General features: G+C 41.0%; 1 protein-coding gene across 13 annotated transcripts; it reads left to right on the top strand.

Annotated features, from left to right (window-relative positions):
• Positions 1–1,023: 1,023 nt before the first annotated feature.
• ZKSCAN5 (zinc finger with KRAB and SCAN domains 5) lies at positions 1,024–24,052 on the top strand. 13 transcript variants are annotated; one of them, XM_074328501.1, is made up of 8 exons: positions 1,692–2,178; positions 2,440–2,955; positions 3,073–3,235; positions 6,420–6,558; positions 10,653–10,735; positions 11,017–11,152; positions 15,424–16,032; positions 21,768–24,052. In XM_074328501.1, the coding sequence occupies exons 4-8, from the start codon at positions 6,453–6,455 to the stop codon at positions 22,856–22,858; spliced, it is 2,025 nt and encodes a 674-aa protein (XP_074184602.1). In that variant the 5' UTR covers positions 1,692–2,178; positions 2,440–2,955; positions 3,073–3,235; positions 6,420–6,452; the 3' UTR covers positions 22,859–24,052. The 13 variants fall into 13 exon arrangements, with proteins under 13 accessions (XP_019573897.2, XP_019573894.2, XP_019573895.2 ...); XM_074328502.1 differs by having other exon boundaries at positions 1,693–2,178; positions 3,073–3,213; XM_019718338.2 differs by lacking the exons at positions 1,692–2,178; positions 3,073–3,235 and adding an exon at positions 1,024–1,192 and having other exon boundaries at positions 2,443–2,955.
• The last annotated feature ends 394 nt before the right edge of the window (positions 24,053–24,446 follow it).

The following is a 24,446-nucleotide window of genomic DNA, read 5'->3' as shown; positions in this document are numbered from 1 at the left end:
TGCCCTAAGAGATATTAAAACCAATTATTAATCCTCAATAAATTAAAACAACATGGTATTAGCAAATCCATAAACAAATAGACCAATGCAACAGAATAGAAAATCTAGAAACAGACCACAAAACATACACATTTAATGTATGATAAAGGCATAATCACAAACCAATGGGGGGGAAAGTTAGACTTTTTCATAAATGTTGGGACAACTGGGTAGTGATTTGGAAAAAGATAAAGTTGGATCTATACTTCACACTATACACCAAGAAAATTCTGAATGGATCAAAGGACCCAATGTTTCAAAGTGAAACTATGCAAAGTTCTAAATGTAAGGAGTGAAACCATACAAATACTACCATGTTTCCCTAAAAACAAGACCTAGCCGGAACATAAGCTCTAATGCATCTTTTGGAGCAAAATTAATATAAGACCCGGTATTATATTATATTATAATTATATAAGACCCGGTCTTACATTAAAATAACTTTTGCTCCAAAAGACGCATTAGAGCTGATGGTCCGGCTAGGTCTCATTTTCGGGGAAACACGGTACAATGCACCAAACATACTGAAGTGTCAATTTAAGCCTCTCCAGCTCAAAGTCTCCCTGGAGATAGCAGGGGAGTTTCTGAATTTTTTTCATTCCCATAAGGTAGACCACAGCGCTAGCAGGATAGTCTCAAAACCCATCCTGGATTGAGTGAAAATTCATCCCACACACTAAAAAAATAATTCTCCAGGGGTATCCAAGGATGTGTGCCTTCTGACTCATAGAGTGGAGTCGGTGAGCCTCATTTTGGCGACGCGTGAAAGAGAGGTGATAGTCTTATCCTGTCGAACAGCTTTGTAAACGGATACAAAAATAAGAAATTATTAAGGATGAGATCCCCTTAGCTGACTCCCCTTTCTTCACAGGTATGCAGGGCTACCCCTACTTTCCCCAGTCAGGAGGGCAATGGACTTCCCCACACACCGCCTTTAAGCAAGAGGCGCCCAAGGAAACGCCTCCCTGCCCTCCCGCGTTCGGATAGGCCCGCGAAACTGAGGCTGCATGAAGAGCCATGGCTCTATTGGTTAGCAGGAATGGTCCGCGCGGGACTTCCTGGGATATGTAGTCCCGGGAGCCGCTGGCTCCCGCGATTCGCGAGTCTGAGGACGGAGATTTCGGCCCAGAGAGCTGACTGCGGTGGTAAAGAGGTGGGTGTGTCTGGAGAAAGGGTGCAGGGGTGGTGAGATTCAGGTGAAGAAACCGAAAGGTCCAAAATTGAAGAGAAACGAGTGTTGCGATCTCGCAGAAAGGCACGGACCTACTTCGAATTGGGGCGCAGAATGTTGAGGGTGGGGGAGCGCAAGTTCCACGGCCAATCAAATACTAGCAACTGTTGCCTTAGCAACGGCTCTGGACATTTAAGGCTCTGCACACTGTCCGCACTCTAAGGAAAGGGGAGGAGCCCAGTCTGTTTAAATGGCCTTGGGGTTGGGTGGGGAAGGAAGGTACCTCCGTTTTCTCCGCCGATCTAGTGACGCTGACCCTGCGGTTCGGTGGGCTGGGAACAGCCCAGTTTCGGGAGGTAGGACTGGGATCCCGGGTCGGCGCCCCATCTCCCCGCTGATTGGCCCTCAGCCCCTCCGGGGCGGGGCCTGGGGCGGGCACCTCCCACCCGATACGAGGAGAGGACCTCCGGGGTTCCTAGAGAGGACCCGGAAGTGCTCTCTGGGGTGGGATTTTTGGCTCAACCCGGTTGGACTGTGAAAGCTTGGACTTGCTTACTTCCGGCGAGGAAGTGTTGTGAACTGTGGGCTTCGGTTTTCTCTCGGTTTGTAAGAAGAAACCCGTCTTCTGAACCTTGATTGCGGGAGCTTGGTCTTCCAGGAGAGCTCCCCGAGACTGGGGCCTTGAGGAAAGAAATGGGCTTTGTGTCCAGGCGGTAGTCCTGTCCCTAACCTTGACCGGGCCGGTCTCCGTGTCTACCGGGTCAGGGTCGATTCCAAGGAATCCAGGTCCAGATATGTACTTACAAACCTGCTTCCCCTCGGGACCAATGAAGTCTCCCGTTGGTCTGTCAGGCTCCTGTGGCTTGAAGGACAGGACCAATTTTGACCAGTGTGATGTTTTTGACCCATGTTCTGACTTAAGTTTGGCTTATGGTAGAGAGAAGGAACTACTGCGTCTGGACTAGTTAGTAAGTCTTGTCCTTTTATTTATATGAAATTTAATGTTCTTTACTACTAAAATTGTGTTGGTTGGTCCTGATGTCAGATTTTTATGGCTCTCATTTCCATTTTTTAAAAGTTAGAAATACTCTCTATTAACTATTTTATGGGTGGAGTGACGGCTGCCTTGTAGTCCCTATTTTTAAGTCAATTACTCTGTTGAGTTGCCCTCTTCAGTATAGATGACCTCTTTGTCATCTCTTTGCTAATAATGATTTCCAATACATCAGTAGGTTGTACACTAATGAAAGCGTCCTTCAGAAGATCTTAAAGAGCAGAAAACATTTGATCAGTGTAACACAGCTAACCTGGAGAGACATCCCTCTGGAGTTGGAATGATAATGACAGAATCTGGGGAAGTTACAGACTTGGACCCTCCAGCCGAGACTTCACAAGAGCAAGAAGACCTTATAATAGTAAAGGTGGAAGAAGACTGCACCTGGATGCAGGAGTACAATCCGCCAGTATTTGAGACTTTTTACCAGCGCTTCAAGCATTTCCAGTACCATGAGGCATCAGGCCCCAGGGAGGCGCTCAGCCAGCTCCGGGTGCTCTGCTGTGAGTGGCTGAGGCCGGAGATCCACACCAAGGAGCAGATCCTGGAGCTGCTGGTGCTGGAGCAGTTCCTCACCATCCTGCCTGAAGAGTTCCAGACCTGGGTGAGAGAACATCACCCAGAAAACGGAGAAGAGGCTGTGGCTGTGGTAGAAAATATACAGAGAGAACTAGAGGAACGCCGACAACAGGTGAGTGGAGACAGAGCAATGAGGAAAGAGAGGAAGAAAGTTAGGAGCTGCTGAGCAGGGGTGAGATCTTTAGCGCTCTGGTGCTTCATTCATATTCTTTTGTTCTCCTGGGATTAGGTACACTGTGGAGATTTCCTGCCACTCCAGCAATGAGAAGCAGTATCCAGTGTGTTAACCTGGAGAAGACAATCTGCGATTTTATTTATTTATAAAATTACTGTATTTATTTTTTGAGTGACATGATACAAAATTCAAAAGGTACATAAGGTTGTAATGAAAAGTAAGTTTCCCTCCCACCCCTAACTCCCCAAGCTGCCTAGTTCTCCTCACCAGAGACAACCGTTGTTACATGATACATGTATATCCTTACAGAGATATTCTCTACTCTCTATATAAGCATATATGTACATGACATGCTTAAGAAAAACAAATGTTTTAAAATCACTGCACATTTCTGCCTCTTGCTTTTTTCTTATATCTTGGTTTGTTCCATGTTAGTGCAGATAGAGCAGCCTCACTCTGAAACTGCATTATATTCCATTGTATGGATGTACCATAATTGAACTCCTGTTGAGGGCTATTTAAGTTGTTCCTTTAGATTATTTCTGAAGTTTTACTATAAACAGCTTTGCTGCAATTAATATCCTTTATGTACATCATTAATTGTAGAATGAATGCTGAGAAGTCCAATTGGCTCAGAGGCCATATGCATTTGTAATTTTGACAGCTGTTGACAGATTGTCCTCCATAGAGGTTATACCAATTTATATTCCAACAGTAATGTATGAGAGAAATTTTTTGCCCACAGCCTGATGACACAATGTTATCTTAACTTTTTGATTATTGCCAATCTGAAAGATGCAGTATTCCATTTTGGTGCGATTTTAATATGCATTTATCTTACATGAGTGAGTTTGACCATAGTACAAGTTTTAAAGGGCTATGCCTATACCTTTTTTTGTGAATTATCTGTTCATATTATTTACCTATTAGAAAAAGTAAGCACTGTGTCTGTCGTCTATGTTGCAAGTGTTGTTTTCCCACGTTGTTGTTTGTCTTTGCTTATGGAGATTTTTGCTTTGCAGGGTTTTAAAATTTCTATGCAGTCAGTTTAAATCTTTCAATTTATGGTTTTTGGGTTTTGTGCTTTACTTAGAAAGGCCTTAACACTACAATATTATAAGAGAGTTTTTTTCATAGTTTCTTCTTCATTTTTTTTTTTTTTTTTTTTGTACTTTTAAGTTATTGATCCATCTGGAATTCCTTTTGGTTTACGGTGTTTGATATGGTTACAACTGTATTTTTTTCCAGCTGTCTACCCAGTTGCCCCAGCAACGTGTATAGGAACCCACCATTTTCCTCTCTGAATAAAATGCCATTTTTATTACATACCAAATTTCTGCGTGTGTTTGGGTCCATTTCTGGTCTTTTTATCCTATTTTATTGATCTTATTGTCCATGTATCAGTATTTTAATTATTTCAGCTCTATCAAGGGCTTTGGTATTTGTTAGGGCAACCCTTCCTTCTTCCAAATTATTTTTCAATATTTTCTTTTTTTCTTACGAACTTGAGAATTACTTATTTTGTTTTCACTACCCCAAAAATCCTATTGGTATTTTTGTTTGGATTCCATTAGATCATATGTTAATCTAGAGAGGAACCAAATCTTTATGTTGTTACGTCTTCTTGTACTTTGTTACTCATTTTTAACCTGACCCTCTACCTTCCTCTTGTTGCTAGGCTCATCATCTCTTAAACTTTCATTTTCCTTTCATAGCAAAGAAACAAAACACATGGGATCGTAGGGGTACAAGAGTTTGAAGTTAGAGAATTTCCCTCTTCTTCAGAGCAATTGCACTTCAGTGGAAGGTATCAGTCTCATTCATTATCCTTCACCTCTGGGTAAGGGGTATTTCAACATTTTAGAACAGCCTTAAGCTCCTCAGCTGGTTAGCTCACTCCATGAGGCAAGTGGGCAGTGGAGAGAGTTGCTGATGACCTGCAGCCAGACCCTGCAGCTCTGCGGAATAATCGTCCTGCAGGCGGGGATGTTCAAACCTTTGTCTTGCTTTACAGAAAGTAAAGGTTCATGGTGACATCTAATTATTATAGTTATTCCTTTTTAAAACCTAATTTAGGATTTAATAGATGAACTATTTCCTATTTTTCAATAGTAATAAATATTCAAAAGCATAGGTTAAAACGAAAGCAATTTTTTAATGGAGGATTTACAGCAGATATTACACGTTTACCTCTCTCAGTGTGATATGCAGCCCATCTTTGGAAGGGACAGAGAAAAATCATTTCTTAGTGGTCATGAGGATTTGAGGCCCAGAGAGGGGGTTTCCCATGAGCCCCCACAGCACACTTTGTCTTTCTCTCTGCCTACCTTCTGTATCCCCGACATTGTTCCTCAACTTTATCTCCAGACAGTTCGTGTCCCAGGCTTTATCCTTACCCCTCCTCCTTGGTTTCTCTGTCCTAGTCTTAGGGGACATCAACGGCTGCTTTGATTCTTTGGTGCCTACGTGCCTTTTGACATAATTGGCATCATCTTAACTCTTGTTCTGAGTGTGCACACAAGACCATAGATTTCCATGCGAAGTGATATTTGCCACAACTGTTTGCAGCTGCTTCTTAACGTAACTCCTGTACCACATTTTGCCAGTACTAGGACAGTTAAAATCTAGAGTGTTCTGAAACATGAGGGGGGAGGGAGATGACGATTCTATCTTGTTACCTGCTAGGATGCCTCTGTGCTAGTGGCACCTTCCAGAATAGGCAGATTCTAGAGACTGGTTGTGGCAGAGTACTTGTATGTACCCTAGGGTTGAGGAAGAGCCCAGAACAGAAAGATGGAGGACTGCAGCACGTTGGACATGAATTAGCTCCAGTTTTGGTGTTCTGCTAGGGGACCAAGTGTGGCTTCCTGAGTCCTACAATCGACCCTTCCAACCTCCTTTCTCACCTCTCTCCCGCCTTCGCTGAACTTGACTCACACTGATCTTCTTAGGATTCCTTGACTGTGCCAAACACATGCTTTCTGCCTGAGAGTCCTTGCTTATGCAGTTCTGTCTGCCTGCAACACTTCTTACTTTTGTCCTGGCTGGCGTCTTTCATCCTTTAGGTGTTTACTTAGGTGACACTTCCTCAGAAAAGTCTTCGCTGGCCAGCCAATCCTAAGTAGGTCTTATCTATTCTGTCTCATGACACCACTTTCTTCTCCTTTCTCAAATATAACACAGTTTGTAATTATGTATTTGTATGTTGATATGTTTAATGGAAGTCGTCTTCAACTAGACATAAACCATGTTTGTTAAGTCATTGTATAATCAGTGTCTGGCTCATTATAGACTCACATTAAATATTTGGTAAAGGGGTGAATGGAAGAATAATGTGAGTTTATTGGACTCTTTAATAGCCTTCTCAGTAATGTACTGATTGGTGTGGTTGTGGTTGTTAGATTGTGGCATGTCCTGAAGTCCTTTCTCAGAAGATGGTGCCACCAGGAGCCGTGCAAGAGTCCTTCAGTCAGCCGCTCCTGTCTCTGGACCCCCAGCCTGAACAAACGCCACAGAAGCCTGATCATCTGGAGGAAAATGGTGAGGCTCTCTAATTCAGTGAAATAGATGTGGCTAGAGAGTGGGTGCCCTGGCCACGTGGGTAAGCGGTGTCTGTAACAGAGAGACTTCAGGCTGGGCAGCGTCTCTGCCCTCAGTAGAATCTGGAGGCTGGGAAGGGCGGGGACCTGGAATTGAGTCCCTGGTGTTAAAAGAGAGGTCAGCTTATAGGATGTCTAGGAACTGTACCACAGTTCTGTTCAAAAGCTAGAATGCAGATGACAACTATACAGGTACTGTTAAAAGAGCTACAAAATTGTTTTAGAAAAGTATCATATTGTTTTACAAGCGTTCTCAGACTCTACCTCATAGATTTTGTTGTCTTGATGCTTATATAAAGAAAGCTTTCCAGTTCCTAATTGCATTCGTTTCTGGCTACTCATTCACATTGACATCTTATTTCAAGCAGTGCTTCACAATGACCTTTAGAGCATTTGTTCTTTCTCTTTCTCACCTTCCCTCCCTTTATTGTTTTATTAATCTGTATTAGATAACATCATGGAGGGATTATGAACAGCTAAGTGTCTTATTTATGATGCTATATATCCACAAGTGTGTAATCTCTAATCAGAAGCTCTTGTTATCAGATATATTTTAGAATTCCGAATTTTTCAGATTTAGTAAGGCAATATGATTCATATGCCATATATTACACTATCAACAGGATTTGAGGTGGTACTCCATAATCACATACATTAATATTTCGGCAGTGACGTATGCATATTTACAGTAAGATTAAATAAAATCTTTGAATAGCTTCATATATGTTCTGGTCAGGTTTTGTTGTCAAATTAGTTCAATGCCTAACTTAATGAAAGAAATAACCTTTGATATTTAGAACTTTGGGATTTCAGAATTGTGAGTCAGGAATCGTGAACCTGTATTTCCTGTTTGGCCCCAGGCTTTCTTCTAGGTTCCCTTTAGTGGTCAGGTCTTTCACATGACATGTCCCATGGGTCTAATCTTTTCCAGCTTTCCCTTCACTGTGGTGATAATAACAAAAGCAGCAGCAACAGCAGCTATTAACTCTATGGTACTTACTACGTATGTGTCAGAAATTGCTCTAAGCTTTACTTACAGGAATTCATTAAACCTTCAGTGTATCAGGAAGAGAAGTCTTCACTGTCACCATCTGCCAGTAGGTCCTTTCTGTTTATTTATTTTAATATTTAAGTCAATTTATATGTAATTTGCAGAAGAAGAATCAAAAGATAATGAAAACAAATTTTTAAAGAAATTTTAATAAGAATTAAACCTTTGTGTATCAGGTATATTTTGATAATGGAAACAACATAAAAATGAAAGAATACTGCCATACAATACTGTCCTTTTCGCAAAATGGGATGGTCCAGAATCTTGTAAAGTATTATGTGATGAAGTCCTTCATGTTGAATGATTCACTGGATGAGATGGTCATATTCCTTTTATGAAATTAGAAATAAAGTGTTTATCATTGATTCTTGAGTTTGAGAAAATTCATCTAGGATATTATCATTTGTAGACTCATTCTAAGATTCCCCTTATACTTTCAGTTTCATCGTTTTCATTAGAGAGCACACTGTTCCCTGTCTCTCCATCATTTTCTCATTCATCTAATAGTGAAATGTTTTCTGCTGCAAATTTTTTTCTCTTTTCCAACATGGGTGGGAAATGAAAAATTCTGAATTCTCAGCTATGCTCAATGAAAGCTAAAAGCTGGTGTCAACAGTCTTATACCATCTTGAAGATGATGCAAAACTCTGGGCAATGCACTTAATACTTAGGAAATAGTGAAGAATGATGATGTATTTCAATATTGCGTGATCCTAAGTATTTCCTTTCTTTTACCATTTTCTTACTATTTTAGTCTTTTATGCTCTCATTAGGAATAATTAATGAATAATGATAGTAAAAATGAAATAATTCCTAGAATGATGAAATAGAAAAATGTTTCATGATATAGGAAAAATAAAATCACTCAGATCCCAAAATGTATCCTGGATGTGTAAAAGGGTCCAGCAGATCCATGTGGAGATTACAAGATAGAATGAGTTTTACTCTATTTTTTAATAATACTAAAATGAATTTTCTTTTTGTTCTTCAGAAGGCCTGTAAAGGAATATAAGTCATGTAATTCTAGTCTTTAAAAATAGTTAAAACTGTTCAAAGCAGGAACCCAAAACCCCAAATTGTTTACTAGGCCTGGTTGGCAAGCAGAGGGTTAATGCGCACACTAACCCAGTGGAATGAATAGATATTGCTGTTACCCTCATGTTAGAAATTAAGAAGCTGAGGCCTAGAAAGGTTAAGTAATTTGTTCAGGGTCGAAAAGTTAGTATGACAGAGCTTGCATTTTAACCTAAGCAGTCTGGCTCTAAATCTACACTTTTATCCCATTCTGAGCCAGCCTGCCTTTGCTTTACCATCAATCCCTCCCAAGTAGCAGAATCTTATCCTCCTTAAACCATGTCATCTTCCCTCCACGTGCAGAGTCTCATTACATCAGGTTACTCTTTTTGTCTGTTTCTAGGTGCTGCTTCTCTTCTCTGCCTGTTAGCCAGATCCTAGCCAGTTTCTTTATTTTAACAAAATTACTATGGTTTTTTTGTTTGTTTGTTTTTAATACTCTGGGGGAAGCTGTATTCCTCATGCCTTTCTTTGATAGCACTGAGGGCTGGTCTTCTGCCCCTGGGACTCTTGAGCTTGAGAGGGGCTAGTCATTTACTTGAAAGCTAAAGAAACAACAGGTTTCACAGGAACTTCAAAAAATAAGTGGAATTATTTGAAATGTAATTCTTATAATAATCCCAATTACAATTGGAATGTAGTCGGTAATCAAAATTACTGTTTGAGCATAGACTACATTCATCCCTTTCTTCAAGTCGTCTTTTGACTCTTTAGCCACGCTCCTGGTTTCAGACCCTGTCTCTGTTTTTGGCTTTCATCCATAACCATTGTCTCCTCCTTTTTGTGTCGTTGCTCATTACTTCCTGTTCCTTGGACGTAAGCAAGCTATATATGCTGCATACATCTCCAGAACTGGGGAAACCATAGCAAGGTGTAAACCATGGGGTTAAAAGTTAAAACCAAGTGGATTTGTCCAAATTGGGGCACACGTAGACAGTGAGATCAGGGTACACCATGAATCTTGGACAAAGAACAAGCAGAGGTGACAGCAGAGAGTCAGATGGTCACCAGCTCTAGAGAATAGACCCTCCAGGCATTGCACATTATTCACTCTGCCTGCAAAGCACTCTTATCCTTACCTCACCCACCCATACTTCCTGTAGGAAGGCTTTCCTGATGCTCCCACCTCCCGCTCTCCACGCAGGTGTCCCTGCCTCTGTGTTCCTATGGGAACTAGAGTTAACTTCAAGTATAGTATTCTTTACCCTATTCTGGAAGTAAGTAAGGCTTATGTGTCTGTCCTCCCCATTAGACAGTGAAGTTTTGGGAGGCAAGAATTGCTTTATCTGCCTATTCCTATAACACACAGAGTAGACTTAATAATACATACTGATTGGCTGACTATAAAACAACCACAGTAATTCCTTAAAGGGAGAGAATGTGGGCTAAGGCCTTGCTAATCAAAGTGTGGTTCAAGGAGCAGCACTACCAATAGCACCCGGGAGCTTGTTAGAAGTGCAAAATATGGGGGCCACCCCAGACTTATTGAGCCACAATCTGCCCTGTACCAAGGCCCCCAGGTGAATTGTTTACACATTAAAGCTTGAGAAGCTCTGGGTTCTGGGCAGGGCTTCAGCTCCATGGACGCTGTGGGACTTGGGTTATTCTTTGAGATGACTAGGTTCAATCTGGCAGAGTAGAGTGCATCCTTATAGGGCGATGGCACAATCTGAAGTCAGCAGCAGGGATTCGCCTGACCAAAATAGGGAGTCCAGTGTTTTGGGGAGAAGGGTGAGTATAGGGTAGGTGGGGGAGGGACTGGAATGTTGAGAGTCTTGAGAGCCAAGCAGAAGAATTTGGCCTTGATATATCAGGGTTCCATTGTGGATTCTTGAGCAAAAGCGGAACATGATGGCAACCGGAACTGGGCAAAGATATTCTCACTGACACCTCTTTTTCTCCCCCCTCAGCCCTTCCTGCTCTCCAAGTTTCTCCCCTTCCCCTGAAGGACAGCCAGGAGCTGACAGCCTCACTTCTCTCAGCTGGGTCCCAGGTGAGCTGGCGTCCCTGTGCCTGCTATGAGGACCCATGTCTATTCTTGGACAAGTAGCTGCCTTAATCCTGAATCTTTATCAGGAGTTCTGTCTCTCTAATTGGAGACCAGGCCCATCTTGGGTTCATACTTCAGTAACTTTTTCGTTCTACCCAGTACTCCCCTAACCTCTTTGAAGAGTAGTCCCTCCCTCTACTTCTTTCCTTAACGCTCACAGTTCTTCCCCTCACTCCAAATTTGAACATAGGGAATGGGAATTTAGTGGAGGTCTCGTGTTTCAGAAGTTGGTGAAAATTGAAGATGTGGCTGATATGGCTGTTTCCTTCATCCTGGAGGAATGGGGACATTTGGACCAGTCCCAGAAGTCCCTCTATAGGGATGACAGGAAGGAGAATTATGAGAGTGTTACTTCCATGGGTAAGACTTGTTTCGTCTGCATGGATTAGGACATCTTAATTTTGTTTTAAAGAATATTTCTAGTACATCTTATAAAAGCATGTATGTTTTCATTGTTATGACTTTGCTTATTTTTTTCTGTGAAAGAGTAAATCTACGTGTTTTTTTTTTCCATTCAGCTTATTCTGATTCTTTCCATCATAATAAGGGTATGACTGAAGACTGATAATACTTGGGGGATAGTATCTGTGTGCCAGCAAATTCTATCTTTTTACTGCTTTAAAGTAAAAGAGCGTAAAACTAACAAGTTTGAATTTTAACAGATCTGTAGTAGTTATTGTATTCTATTCCTTGACAAATTGAATAATTCTTAACTGAGTAATTCTCATGTGTGAAAGCATCTCAGACTTTGCTGAATAACTGTTTATTATAGTTATCATTACAACATCTCAATAGCATTCATTCTTTTCTTTCTAATGCATGGATGGCTAGTTGTTCACTCTGTTACCATTCTTAGATCACTGGTACCTATTTTTTGATGTTTGCCCTGTTGGCATCTACACTTTACATGTTGTATCCCTTCTTGAATTTTGCCCCCCCAAATGAGATTTTTGCACCTATTTCTAACTAAGTTATGAACCTGGAAACTAATATTTGATTGTGCTGTCTGGATCAATTATAAAAATTTCAGCACTATAGCAAAATTTTGCAGCTTATAGCTTTTAGCTTCTTTTGAATGAATTCTTTTAGAAGAACCACTATATGTCAGGCACATTGGTAGACTTTAGATGAAATACTTGATAATGCCAGATTTCTTTTGAAAAGCATTATACCAGTTTATGTTATCTAAGTGATTTTATTCATTCACAGGCTTTTATTTAAAAGTATAAAACTGACTCTTGCTCTTTTAAAGTTTCCATTTCTTTTGTTACTATTTATATCTGTATATATTTGTATTCCTTTTCATTGATTTATTTGTACATGCCCCCTGGTTATTTGTCTATTGAGATCTAGTGGTCTTTCAAGGAATTATTTATGTCGTGTATTTAATGCAATATTTTTCATTCTCTTTTTAAATTAAATTCAAAAACCTCACTTGTCTAATTTGAGTCTATTAGTATTGTTTTCTTTTTCTATTACTTTACAGGTATTTGATGGGTTTCAGAGTTGGAGGTTATTGGCACAGTTCTTTTGTATACCATTGTCCAAGCAGTTTTAAATTCTTGCTTTCTGATTTTTTTCTTTTCATTATCTATTATTACTCTTACACTCAGTATACTCTTCTACATTAAGAACATGTTCAGTGGTTTCTGCCTTTTTCATTTCTATGGGAAGAAAATAATCAAATGAATCTTGGAAATGAATCTTGGAAACAGCTGTTTCCATGGAGTGGCTTGAGATGTTTGGGAACGAGACACAGTTCATTGAAGATTGCAAAGGAGAGGAATTTGAGAAAGTTCTTATAGATAAACTTTCAGGAACTTTGTCTACGCAGGGGAAGAGAGAGAGGGCTGGTCACTGAAAGAATGCAAGGATTAGATGGATGGATTATTTTTGTGTGTTATTTTATTTTTAATAGAAATTTTAAGCATACTTAAATGCCACTGGAAAAGACCTAGTAAAGAGTGAGTTTGAAATGTTGGGGCAAGGAAGAATGTATAATTGATGTAGGGAGGTCCCTGGAAAATCGATGGCAGGGTGAGATCCAGGGTGCAGGAGGAAGGATTGACTTTGGCTAGGAGAGAGACAGTTTTTCCACTGTGAGACGAAGGGAGGGGGAAAGAATAAGGCTGCTAGCAAGTTTATAGTTGTGGTTATAAGATATTCAACGAGTTCTTGACTGGATAACTTTGACCTTCCTGAAATAGAAGACACAGTCACCTGTTGAGAGTGAGCAGGTGATGGAATAGGTGGTGCAGTAGAGGTAAATGTAGTGGAGAACTTTGATTTTAAAAAGGTCATGCCTGCACCTAGTAAAAAAAAAAAAAAAAAAAAAAAAAAAAAAATATATATATATATATATATATATATATATATATATATAAATGTGTGTATATATATATTTAAATAGTATAAATGAGTATAACATGAAAAGTGAGTCACCTCCCCCCGATCTCCTAGTCCCTCACCGAGGCAGTGACTATTGCTAATTTTTTTATTGTATCTAGACATATTCTGTGTATATACAAGTTTGTGCAAAATGATAGTGTACCATACATATTCTGTTTTTTTAAAATATGTTTTTATTGGGGAATATTGGGGAACTGTGTGTTTCTCCTGGGCCCATCAGCTCAAAGTCGTCTTTCAATCTAGTTGTGGAGGGTACAGCTCAGGTCCAAACCAGTTGCCATTTTCAGTCTTTAGTTGCGGGAGGCACAGCCCACCATCCGATGCGGGAATTGAACCAGCAACCTGTTGTTGAGAGCTCACACTCTAACCAACTGAGCCATTGGGCCACCCTTCAGGAAGCTCAGTGGCAGCTCGTTGTTTTCAATCTAGTTGTAGAGGGCGCAGCTCACTGGCCCATGTAGGAATCCAATCGGCAACCTTGTCATTCAGAGCTTGCGCTCTAACCAGCTGAGCCATCCAGCCGCCCCCATACTATTCAATTTTTAAATACAGTGATGTATCTTGGAGATCATAATGGAGACCTTTTGATGTAGTTTCTGAGAAAAATGAGTAGGGAAACTAGCCAACCTTAGAAACATAGGATTCTAGACAAGGCACCAGTTAGGTTGAAGAGCATGAGTTTATAAAGCACCAAATCTGCCTAGTTGGGTGTTTTTGTAAACCATTGCCCCCCATCACACACACACATTGCATCACTCAGCAGCCAGGCATAGCATTGAGCTGTGAGTTCAGCTGAGCTATTGAGTTATCTGACAAATATACAGATAAACCAGGAGAATCAACAGAAAGCTTGTCATATATGTGGAGAAGAGATGGAGGAAGAGGAAAAAAGCAAATTTGTAAACTGATTGGTATAACAACCTGTATAATCACCTTCTCTGGAAAAGGACAATTGTTAATTGCCTCAAAGAGGTGCATTGGGCTAATCTGATTTTTTTCATATTCACCCCCAGAAAAAGAAAGACATGAGCTTGTTTGACTTGTTGAATGGGACAGAATTCTAAGAAGAATAAAATGTGTGAGCATGCGTAGATGTGAATGAAAGAGAAAATGAAATATTACAATAGTCGAGATTACCTGCCTAGTTGAATGCGGGAGGAAAAGACATGTAAGAAGTCTGGTTTTGTGATAGAGCTTTTTTGTTTGTTTACATGTTTGTTTCTATTAAAACTTCTATTTAGGAAGATAATTAAGTAAAAATGGTTAGAAGATAAATTAAAATTAAAGTTGTCTTCATGGTACAAGAATTATAACTTCTCCCTCTGTCAAAAAAAGATAATAATACTATCTACCTCAAAGGGTCATTTTAATGATTAAATGCCATAAAATTGTAAAACACTTAAAGGCATAGTGCCTGGTCCATAGTATGTGTTCAGCAAATGTTGGCTTTTATTACCATTATTATGTGATATTTGAAAACAGCTTTTATTTTTACAAAAAAAATTGTTAGAAAATTCTCAGTAGGCCATGACCTATCTCTCTAGCATTTAAACATTAATATTCCCTATTTTTTTGTTAACTACTGAAGATTTGTCTTTGCAAACCATTTTAAATGTTAGTGTTTTGAGTGAAATATATGTTGCTGATTCAGTTACACAGGAAACTGATTGTAGTCTCTTAAACATCTGTATTCATCAATGACTATTGAGTATTAAGCTAGCTCTTGACAGTAGTAGGTCTTCTCTGCGTGTAGAAAGAATGCCTTTTTCCCTTTAGACTAATTCATACCAAACTAAGATTCTTTGGGGATTGAAAAAGCTAGAAAGATCCCTTTTCTTCCCCAAGCTATGACTAAACAGGAAGAGGAAGGTGAACACTGGGTTAGCTGTGTAACCTGATGTCAGATTTAATTAAGACTAGCTAATATTGCTCAGATATTCACAAACAGGTACTGTATGTAAGAAGCATACCAAGAGGATGTCATCTTCATTAAATAGAATGACCACTCTCCCAGTCTCATCTCTGAGCCATTCTTGCCAGCTCTTTCTTTTTTAGCCTGTCTCAGTCTCCTGCTTAAATATTCTTTATCCCATCCCTGTATTGTAAAGTCATTTTGTAAAGTCATGCACTCATGTTGGTTTCATATAGTGATTCTGTATCCCTTAGGCCTTTTTTTTTCTTTTAATGCAGGAAATAGCTAAATTTTCCTCCTGTTATTTCAGATTATGAGTCCAGAAATGACAATGTGGAACTCATAGTAAAGCACATTTCTGATGAAGCTGAATCGCACTGGATGACATCAGGAAGCTCTGAAAGAAATGTTCCCCAGAGTCAAGAGTTTGGAGAAGTTAGTGACCTTCACAGCATGGTAGAAAGGTGGCAGGTAAGCCCCACTGTGGGCAAGTCAAGGCAGAACCCTTCCCAGAAAAGAGATTTTGGTGCCATCACAGACATTAACCATAAGCAAAACACAAATGCCGAGAGAGGTCACAAATGTAATGATTGTGGTAAATTTTTCCTTCAAGCCTCAAACTTCATTCAACATCGGCGAATCCACACTGGGGAAAAACCATTTAAGTGTGGTGAATGTGGGAAAAGCTATAATCAGCGTGTACACCTTACTCAGCATCAGCGAGTCCACACCGGTGAGAAACCCTACAAATGTCAGGTGTGTGGAAAAGCCTTCCGTGTGAGCTCCCACCTCGTCCAGCACCACAGTGTCCACAGTGGAGAGAGACCTTATGGATGTACCGAATGCGGGAAGAACTTCGGTCGGCACTCCCATCTGATTGAGCACCTGAAGCGCCACTTTCGAGAAAAATCCCAAAGATGTACGTGTGAGGACTTTGTATCGGAGAATAAATGGAGGCAAACATTATTTGATTAGCTTAGAATGATAGCACTGATGGATTGTGATGCTGGGAGCAGTAGGATGGAGCAAAGATTACAGTCTATTTTATTATTATTTATTCTTTAATTGTCAAATTAGTAGGCAAAACCCTATGCCCTCCCCCCATCTTCACAACTTCCCTTTCCCCAGAGGTACTTGTTTTCAGCTCTATTTCTTCTGGTAATTCCATATTTTATTTTTTATGATTATTATTTTTTAATTAGTTTCAGGTGTACAAACCAACATAATAGACATTTAAACCCCTCATAAAGTGATAACTCCCCTTCCCCAAGCTACTGTCTCTCTGACGTCTTATATAGCTGTTGCAATACCATTGACTATCTTCCCTATGTTGTACTCCACATCCTGTGACTATATATACCTGTATATTTAATTATAGTTGACATTCAATATTCTTCTTCTTCAGCTTCAGGTGTGTAGTGCATTGGACACAGTCTATGAAGTTATCCCCTGATAAGTCCAGTGCCCATATGGCATCTTACATGATCTTTACAACATTGTTGATTATATTCCTCATACTGTATTAACTACCAATTTGTATTTCTTAATACCTTCACCTTTTTCACCCTGCCTCCAACCCCATTCCCATCTATCACCCTGATAGATCTAGTACCCATCTGGCACATACCTAGTTATTATAGTATTATTGACTATATTTCTTATGCTATGCCCTATATTCCCATGACTACTGTGTAACAACCAATTTGTACTTCTTAATCCCTTCCCCTTTCACCCATCCTTACCACCCCTCCTATCTTAAAGAAATCCCTCTAAGATTCCTTGTAATACTGGTTTGGTGGTGATGAACTCCTTCAGCGTTTTCTTGTCTGGGAAGCTCCTTATCTGTCCTTTAATCCTAAATGATAGCTTTGCTGGGTAGAGTAATCTTGGTTGTATGTCATTTTTCATCACTTGGAATATTTTCTGCCACTTCCTTCTTGCCTGCAAAGTTTCTGTTGAGAAATCAGCTGCTAGTCTTATGGGGGCTCCCTTGTAGGTAATTAACTGCTTTTCTCTTGCTGCTTTTAAGATTGTCTGTTTGTCTTTAACCTTTGGCATTTTAATTATGATGTGTCTTGGTGTTGGCCTCTTTGGGTTTATCTTGTTTGGGACCCTGTGCACTTCCGAGCTTGTATGTTTATTTCCTTCACCAGGTTAGGGAAGTTTTCTGTCATTATTTCTTCAAATAGGTTTGCAATTCCTTGCTCTCTTCTCCTTCTGGTACCCCTATGCTGTGAATATAGGTACACTTGATATTGTCCCAGAGGCCCCTTAAACTGTCCTCAATTTTTTGGATTCTTTTTTCATTTTGCTGTTCTGGTTGGGGGTTTTCTGCTACTTTACCTTCTATATCGCTGGTTGGATCCTCTGCTTCATCTAATCCACTGTTGATTCCCTGCAATATATTCTTCATTTCCATTATTGTATCCTTATTTCTGACTGGTTCTTTTTCATTATTTCCATCTCCATTTTTTTTTTTTTCAATAATTTTTTTTGAAAAGATTTTATTGGGGAAGGGGAACAGGACTTTATTGGGGTACAGTGTGTATTTCCAGGACTTTTTTTCCAAGTCAAGTTGTCCTTTCAATCTTAGTTGTGGAGGGTGCCGGTCAGCTTCAGGTGCAGTTGCCGTTGCTAGAGGCAGGGGGCGCAGCCCACCATCCCTTGCGGGAATCGAACGCAACCTTGTGGTTGAGAGGATGTGCTCCAACCAACTGAGCCATCTGGGAGCTCAGCAGCAGCTCAGCTCAAGGTGCCATGTTCAATCTTAGTTGCAGGGGGCGCTGCCCACCATCCCTTGCAGGACTCGAGGAATCGAACTGGCAGCCTTGTGGTTGAGAGCCCGTGCTCCAATCAAGTGAGCTATCTGGGAGGCAGCTCAGCTCAAGGTGCCATGTTCAATCTTAGTTGCAGGGAGCCGAGCCCACCATCCCTTGCGGGATTTGGAGGAGTTGAACTGGGCAACCTTGTGGTTGAGAGCCCACTGGCCCATGTGGGAATTGAACTGGCAGCCTTTGGAGTTAGAAGCACGGAGCTCCAACTGCCTAAGCCGCTGGGCCGGCCCTCCATCTCCATTTTTATGCTTCCTATTTCTCTGTTGAAGTTCTCCCAGAGATCACTGAGCATTTTTATAACCAGTGTTTGGAACTCTGCATCTGATAGATTGCTTATCTCCGTTTCACTTAGTTCTTTTTCTGGAGTTTTGTTCTGTTGTTTTATTTGGGATATGTTCTTTGTCTTCCCATTTTGGCTGACACTATGTGCTTGTTTCTATGTATAAGGTAGGGCTGCTATGTCTTGTGGCCTTATGTAGTAGGTGTGCTGTGGGGTTCAGTGGCACAGTCTTTCCGGTCACCTGAGCCATGCGCTCCAGGTGTGTCCCTTGTGTGGGTTGTGTGTGGCCTCCTCTTGTAGTTGAGCCTTGGCTGATAATTGCACATCAATGTGAGGGACTGACTCTTGGGCTCACTCACTGTTTGTGAGGACTGGCCTTGATGACAGTGGAAGAGTTGTTGTGCAGGGGCTGATCTTACAGAGCAGGATCTGCCTCAGCAGGACTCTGGTGCCTGCCCAATCGGCCCCTTAGGTGTGTCATACTTGGAGGCAGCTGGGTAATACTCCAGCTCATTTTGAAGCTGGCCACTGGGGGCACCACCTTGGAGGGGATCCGCTGTAGGTCAAGTTCAGCCACAACCCAGTGCCCCACCCGGGGCCTCCTGGCTGGAGCCACAAAGAAATCCGCAGATGGCTGCCAGCCATGCTGTGCTTGGAAGCACCTTGAGAGGCCAAGCCACGAACCAAGGCTGGCTTCCACTAGTGCTGTACTTAAGGCTGCTCAGCCAGAGGCACAGAACACGCTCAAGCGAGATGCTGTTTGTCTGGGTTCCACAAACCTTTGAGAGAATCTGCAGCTTGAGTCAAGGTTGGCAGTCTGCATAAAAAAGCCACTGGAAGCGACCTGGGTGTGCCCGAAAGTTGGGCGAGGCCAGGTCTCCAATCACCGGATATGGAGAACAAATGGCAGAGATTCAGATATGGCGGCTATGTGTCCACATGCGAGGAAGGGGGAAGACTCAGCAAAGAAACAGTGGCCTCTGTGAGCTCCTCTGTCCAAATGAAAGCCGCCTCTCCAGCCCATCAGCCGCCAGACAACTCAGTTCCTCTCCATATGTCCCTGCCACCTCTCTAGCCCCTGCCCTAGCACTGGAGCTTAGAGTGAGTGATTCCATTGGTGGGTAAGTCTGTGTGTGGTCCCTTTAAGAGGAGCACCTTAGAGCGCAGCTGCCCTCAGTCTCACTCAGTCACAATCTCCACTGGTTTTCACAACCAGAAATTATGGGGACTTCTCTCCCCAGCACTGGAACCCAGGGCTGGGTTAGGGCTGGGACCTCTTGCTCTTCTGGGGGGGCGGGGGGGACCTCCACAGCCGAAATATCCCTCCCGATCTTTGATGGCCACTCACAGGTGTGGGACCAGCCCATTCCTCGTCTCTGCCCTTCCTATCAGTCTGGAGGTGGCTTCTTCTGTGCATCCTAAGTTGAAAGACTTCAGTCAGCTTGACTTCAGGTGATTCTCAATAATGGTTGTTTTGTAGATTAGTTGTAATTTTGATGTGGTTGTGAGAGAAGGTAAGCACAGCATTTTACCTACTGCGCCATCTTGGTTGCCCCTCCCAATTCCATATTTTAAATTTGCTTGACTTTCTATTATAGTAAATGAGGATTTTGGCTTTTACTTGCTTTTTTCCCTCTTTCCCCAATTTAGTTATTTCACTTTAAAATGCTGGAATAATCGTACAGGAAGTTTGGAGGAAAAAAATTGGGAGAAGAAAAAAATCACCCATAATCTCACCATCCTAACTAATAGACTATTATTATATAGGGTATTCCCTCTTGTCATTTTTCTTCCCTTTTCTTTTTTTAAAATTTTATTGGGGTGACAATGGTTAGTAAACTTACATAGATTTCAGGTGTACAATTCTGTATTACATCATCTATATATCACATTGTGTGTTCACCACCCAGAGTCAGTTCTCCTTCCATCACCATATATTTGAACCTCCTATCCTTTTTCATAAGCTTATTTTTACATAGTTGTACTCATAGGGTACAATTAAATATTAGACATACACTTTTTCCAATGTTGCTTGGCCCTCCTATTTGTTATTTTTGACAGTCTGCCACTGTGGAGACATGTTTGTTATTTTTGACAATCTGCCATTGTGTGGAGGCATCATAATTTACTCAGCTGTTCCCCTGTTGAACTTCTAATTTTTTCTCTTTTGTCCTGGTAACTTTGCTTATGCTTTTTTCTATATTCAGGATTATTTTCATAAAATAAATGCCCAGAAGTGAGATTAGTAGATGAAAGGCCAAAAACATCTTTATGGCTCTTCATACATATTGCTAAATTGCTTTTTAAAACAATTGTACCACATACAAGAGTATCTGTTGTACTAAAATTCTTCCAGGGTTATCAAAGAAAAATTTTAACAGGTTGAATAAGCAGAAGAGAATTCTTTGCTGTATTAATTTTCATAAATTTGGTATGAATAAGATTGTTATTTTCCTGTTTGTTTACTTTTTTTTTTAATCTCGTTAAGTGACTTTTATAGGATGAGATTACATTAAATTGTGCTCTGAACTTAATGGCTCTTATTAACATTCTTCAGAAAATTCTAAGACTGGCCACAGTATTTATTTTTCAGTTATGCTTTTGATGTCCTCGAGCCCAGCTGCTTGTCATTCACATTGACAACCACTGCCACCTCTTTCTACTGGGCTTGGAAAACAATTGCTTTAAAACAAGGTCTTTTCTATTACATCTTCCCTGCAATTGTTCTTCTGACTAGTTTCCTAGTTAATTTTCACCTACCTCCCCCCATTTCTTTGATCAAAAGAAGGATACTTTGTGTGTTCTTCCAGCCATATTTATTGAGAGCCTCTAGTGCTGGGTGCTGGGAATACACAGTGAACAGAACAGATGCAGTTCATGCCCCTGTGAAGCTGTTGGTCTGGTAGACGTAGCAGATGCTGAGAGTGATGAGCATTTTCATAGAAGTATGGGGTGCCATGGGACGGAAGCTGAAGCTGCAGTGTCGGCTAAGGTTGAAGAGAGCCGAGACTGACACATCACCTACCCTCTTGACAATATTTTATACTGGCTCATTTCTCTTTTCCTGGCTTCTAACCAGGTATTCTTCCAATTCCATATACCCTTCATAATCCTTTGCTTCCCATTCTTGCAGTTTTTGTCAGTTCTCACCATCCAGTTGTGTATTTCTGTTCTATCTCATTCTGTCTGCCTAACTCACGTTGTGGTCATGACCCCTTCCACATATTCTACCTCCTCTCCCATTTCAGAATTCCTATCTCGCTTTCCCATATAATAAAAGTGCTTTGCTGATCCCTGTGATTGCCTAACTCCCATAATTCTTACCACCCTTCTGGATAAGCCTCTTCTTTGTCTTGTTCTTTCACTGGACAAATACCAAACGGTTTTTTCATTCCTGTTAGCATCAAGTACACACATGCATCCCCCTTTGTTCCTCCTATTACATCATAGTTTCATTTGATTATCCTCTTTTTCCTGACAGTTTATTTTTGTTCTGTAAAATAATTGATGACATTTGCATTTCCTCTTTATGTTTTTCAGGCAGCGACAAAAGAAATAAGAAGAAAATTTCAGAATTTTCAGAAGCGGACATGGAACTCTCTGGAAGAACCCAAAGAAATGTTTCTCAAGTTCAAGATTTTGGAGAAGGCAAGTTGGAAAGAAAGCAGGTAATTCCCATGAAAGAGATACTAGGACAACCCTCTTTAAAGAGGATAAATTGCAATGAAGTCACATATGTCCACAAAAAGTCCTCCACAGGAGAGAGACCACATAAATGTAATGTATGTGGAAAAAGCTTTATTCAGAGCGCCCATCTTATTCAACATCAGCGAATACACACTGGGGAGAAACCATTTAGGTGTGATGAGTGTGGGAAAAGCTACAATCAACGTGTGCATCTAACTCAACATCAGCGAGTCCACACCGGTGAAAAGCCGTATACGTGTCATTTATGTGGGAAAGCGTTTAGAGTGAGGTCCCATCTTGTTCAGCATCAGAGTGTGCACAGTGGGGAGAGACCCTTTAAGTGTAATGAGTGTGGAAAAGGCTTTGGGAGGCGTTCACACCTTGCTGGGCATCTGAGACTCCACTCCAGAGAGAAATCCCATCAGTGTCATGAATGTGGAGAAATCTTTTTTCAGTATGTGAGCCTCATTGAACATCAGGTGCTCCACATGGGTCAGAAAAATGAAAAAAATGGCATTTGTGAGGAAGCATATAGTTGGAACTTAACAGTGATTGAAGATAAGAAGATTGAGTTACAAGAACAGCCTTACAAGTGTGATATATGTGGCAAAGATTTTAGTTATAGTTCTGACCTTATTCAGCATTACAGAACTCATACTGCAGAGAAAACCTATAAATGTGATATATGTAGAGAAAATGTTGACCAGTGTTCCCACATAAAAAAACACCAAAAAACCTATTCCAACATAAAATCCCATCAATGTAATGAATGCGGCAGAGGCTTCACTCTGAAGTCACATCTTAATCAACATCAGCGAATCCACACTGGTGAGAAACCCTTTCAGTGTAAAGAATGTGGGATGAGTTTCAGTTGGAGTTGTAGCCTCTTCAAACATCTGAGAAGTCATGAGAGGACAGATTCCATAAGTACCTTAAGTGTGTAGATGCTTCTATTGTAGCATAGCTCTTACTTAATTTTAGAGAAGTCTTCCTGAAGTGAAACCCTACTTGTATAATGAATGTAATAACAACTTCAAGCAGTTTTGCCAGCTTAACCCTCAAACCTACAGATACATTGAAACTCTTCAGTTAAAACTTAGGAACACTGGAGAACAGTAAATAGATATTCCTGTTGAGAAATGCTTCCATTAGCATCTTCATGCTTGAGCATGTAGACGAGAACCCACAGATGAGGTGGATGAAGGAAAGCCTTCAGGCACTCATTTGAATCTCAGAACATTGACACTGAGAAAAGCCTCATGAATGCAGTAGATACAAGCTTTATTTGTAGTTTCCGCCTTGTTTGACAGCTTATCTATTCAGGGAAGAGCACAGGTAAAGGAGAAGAGAACTCTTCAGCATGATACCTATTTTGGTACCTCAGCAATGAACCTTTCCTAGAAATGATTGTCCTAGCCACTAGAACGCTCCGGTCATTGTTCCCATTGTAAGTATTAAACCTTTTGAAAAGAAATTGACTTAGGTGTTTTGGCAAAATTGGGATTCAGAGGCTGGATGGTATGTGTTCCTGCTGTCTTACTCAATCTACAACTTCTCCATGAAACATACTCCACTTTTTTGTTTTGTTTTGATTCTACTAGCATCAAGGTTAGTTATTAGAAAAAGGAGTTCAATTTGTCAATTCAGGAGAAACTGTTGGTCAGTCACGTCTTGAGGTGAAGGCAGAGGGACCTTAGTGGAATAGAGAAGACTGGCCAGACTGTGCACTGTTTATTTTCTGCCCCCACAAGAATGAGGGCAGCTACGTCCATAGAAGGAATTGGACCAAGTTGAATTAATAATTGTGGTCCAAGCAGTATGTGTACCAATTCCTAGTTGCTCTGGAGATGGGTCTCCCCCATAGGATAATGGCGTGTAGAAAGAGTTTCAATTTGAGTTGCAGCTGGATTTGAAAGTAAACAGTAATTAGGAGCAGGGAGGACATGGTCTGCTTAGGCCTGTCTTGTGGGAAAGTCTGGGTAGGAGTTGTAGGGGGAAGAAGATGACATGGGGAAAAGGGTTAACCTGAGCCTATTTGCTAGTGAAAGGGAGAGAGTACTTGTGGGTGCTGCTGAAGGCCTGCTTCTGCCGACTGCCTAGCATACAATAAACAATAAATAGTTGTTGACCATGTTGTACACTGGTGTCCTGTTCAGATCCCTTTGACCAAGCTGGCACATCGTCCCCTAACTGCTCTGAGTTTTGGCTGCTAAGTGCTTGCAGCTCTTCCCTTCTCCAGAGACTCTGGAGAATTTACCCTCAAATGGTGGGAGCTGCCTCATTTAGGAGTAATCTGCCCTCCCCACTGCCCAGCCACTGACAAATTGGAGGCACAAAAGGCTGATTCATTTGCCTCAAGGCAGGGGGGAAACTGTAATGTATTAGGTTGTTGCAAAAGTAATTGCAGTTTAAAGGGTTAAAAATAATTGCCAAAACTGCAATTAGTTTTGCACCAACCTAATAGTTTACGTTCTAGAACACACCCTTTGTGGATCAGGCCAAGGCTAAACCTTATGAGAGTACATCCATGCT

Source organism: Rhinolophus sinicus, linkage group LG03 (assembly GCF_036562045.2).
Source record: "Rhinolophus sinicus isolate RSC01 linkage group LG03, ASM3656204v1, whole genome shotgun sequence".
NCBI lineage: Eukaryota > Metazoa > Chordata > Mammalia > Chiroptera > Rhinolophidae > Rhinolophus > Rhinolophus sinicus.
Note: the sequence above shows the minus strand (reverse complement) of the source record. Positions and strands in the feature narration are given on the sequence as shown.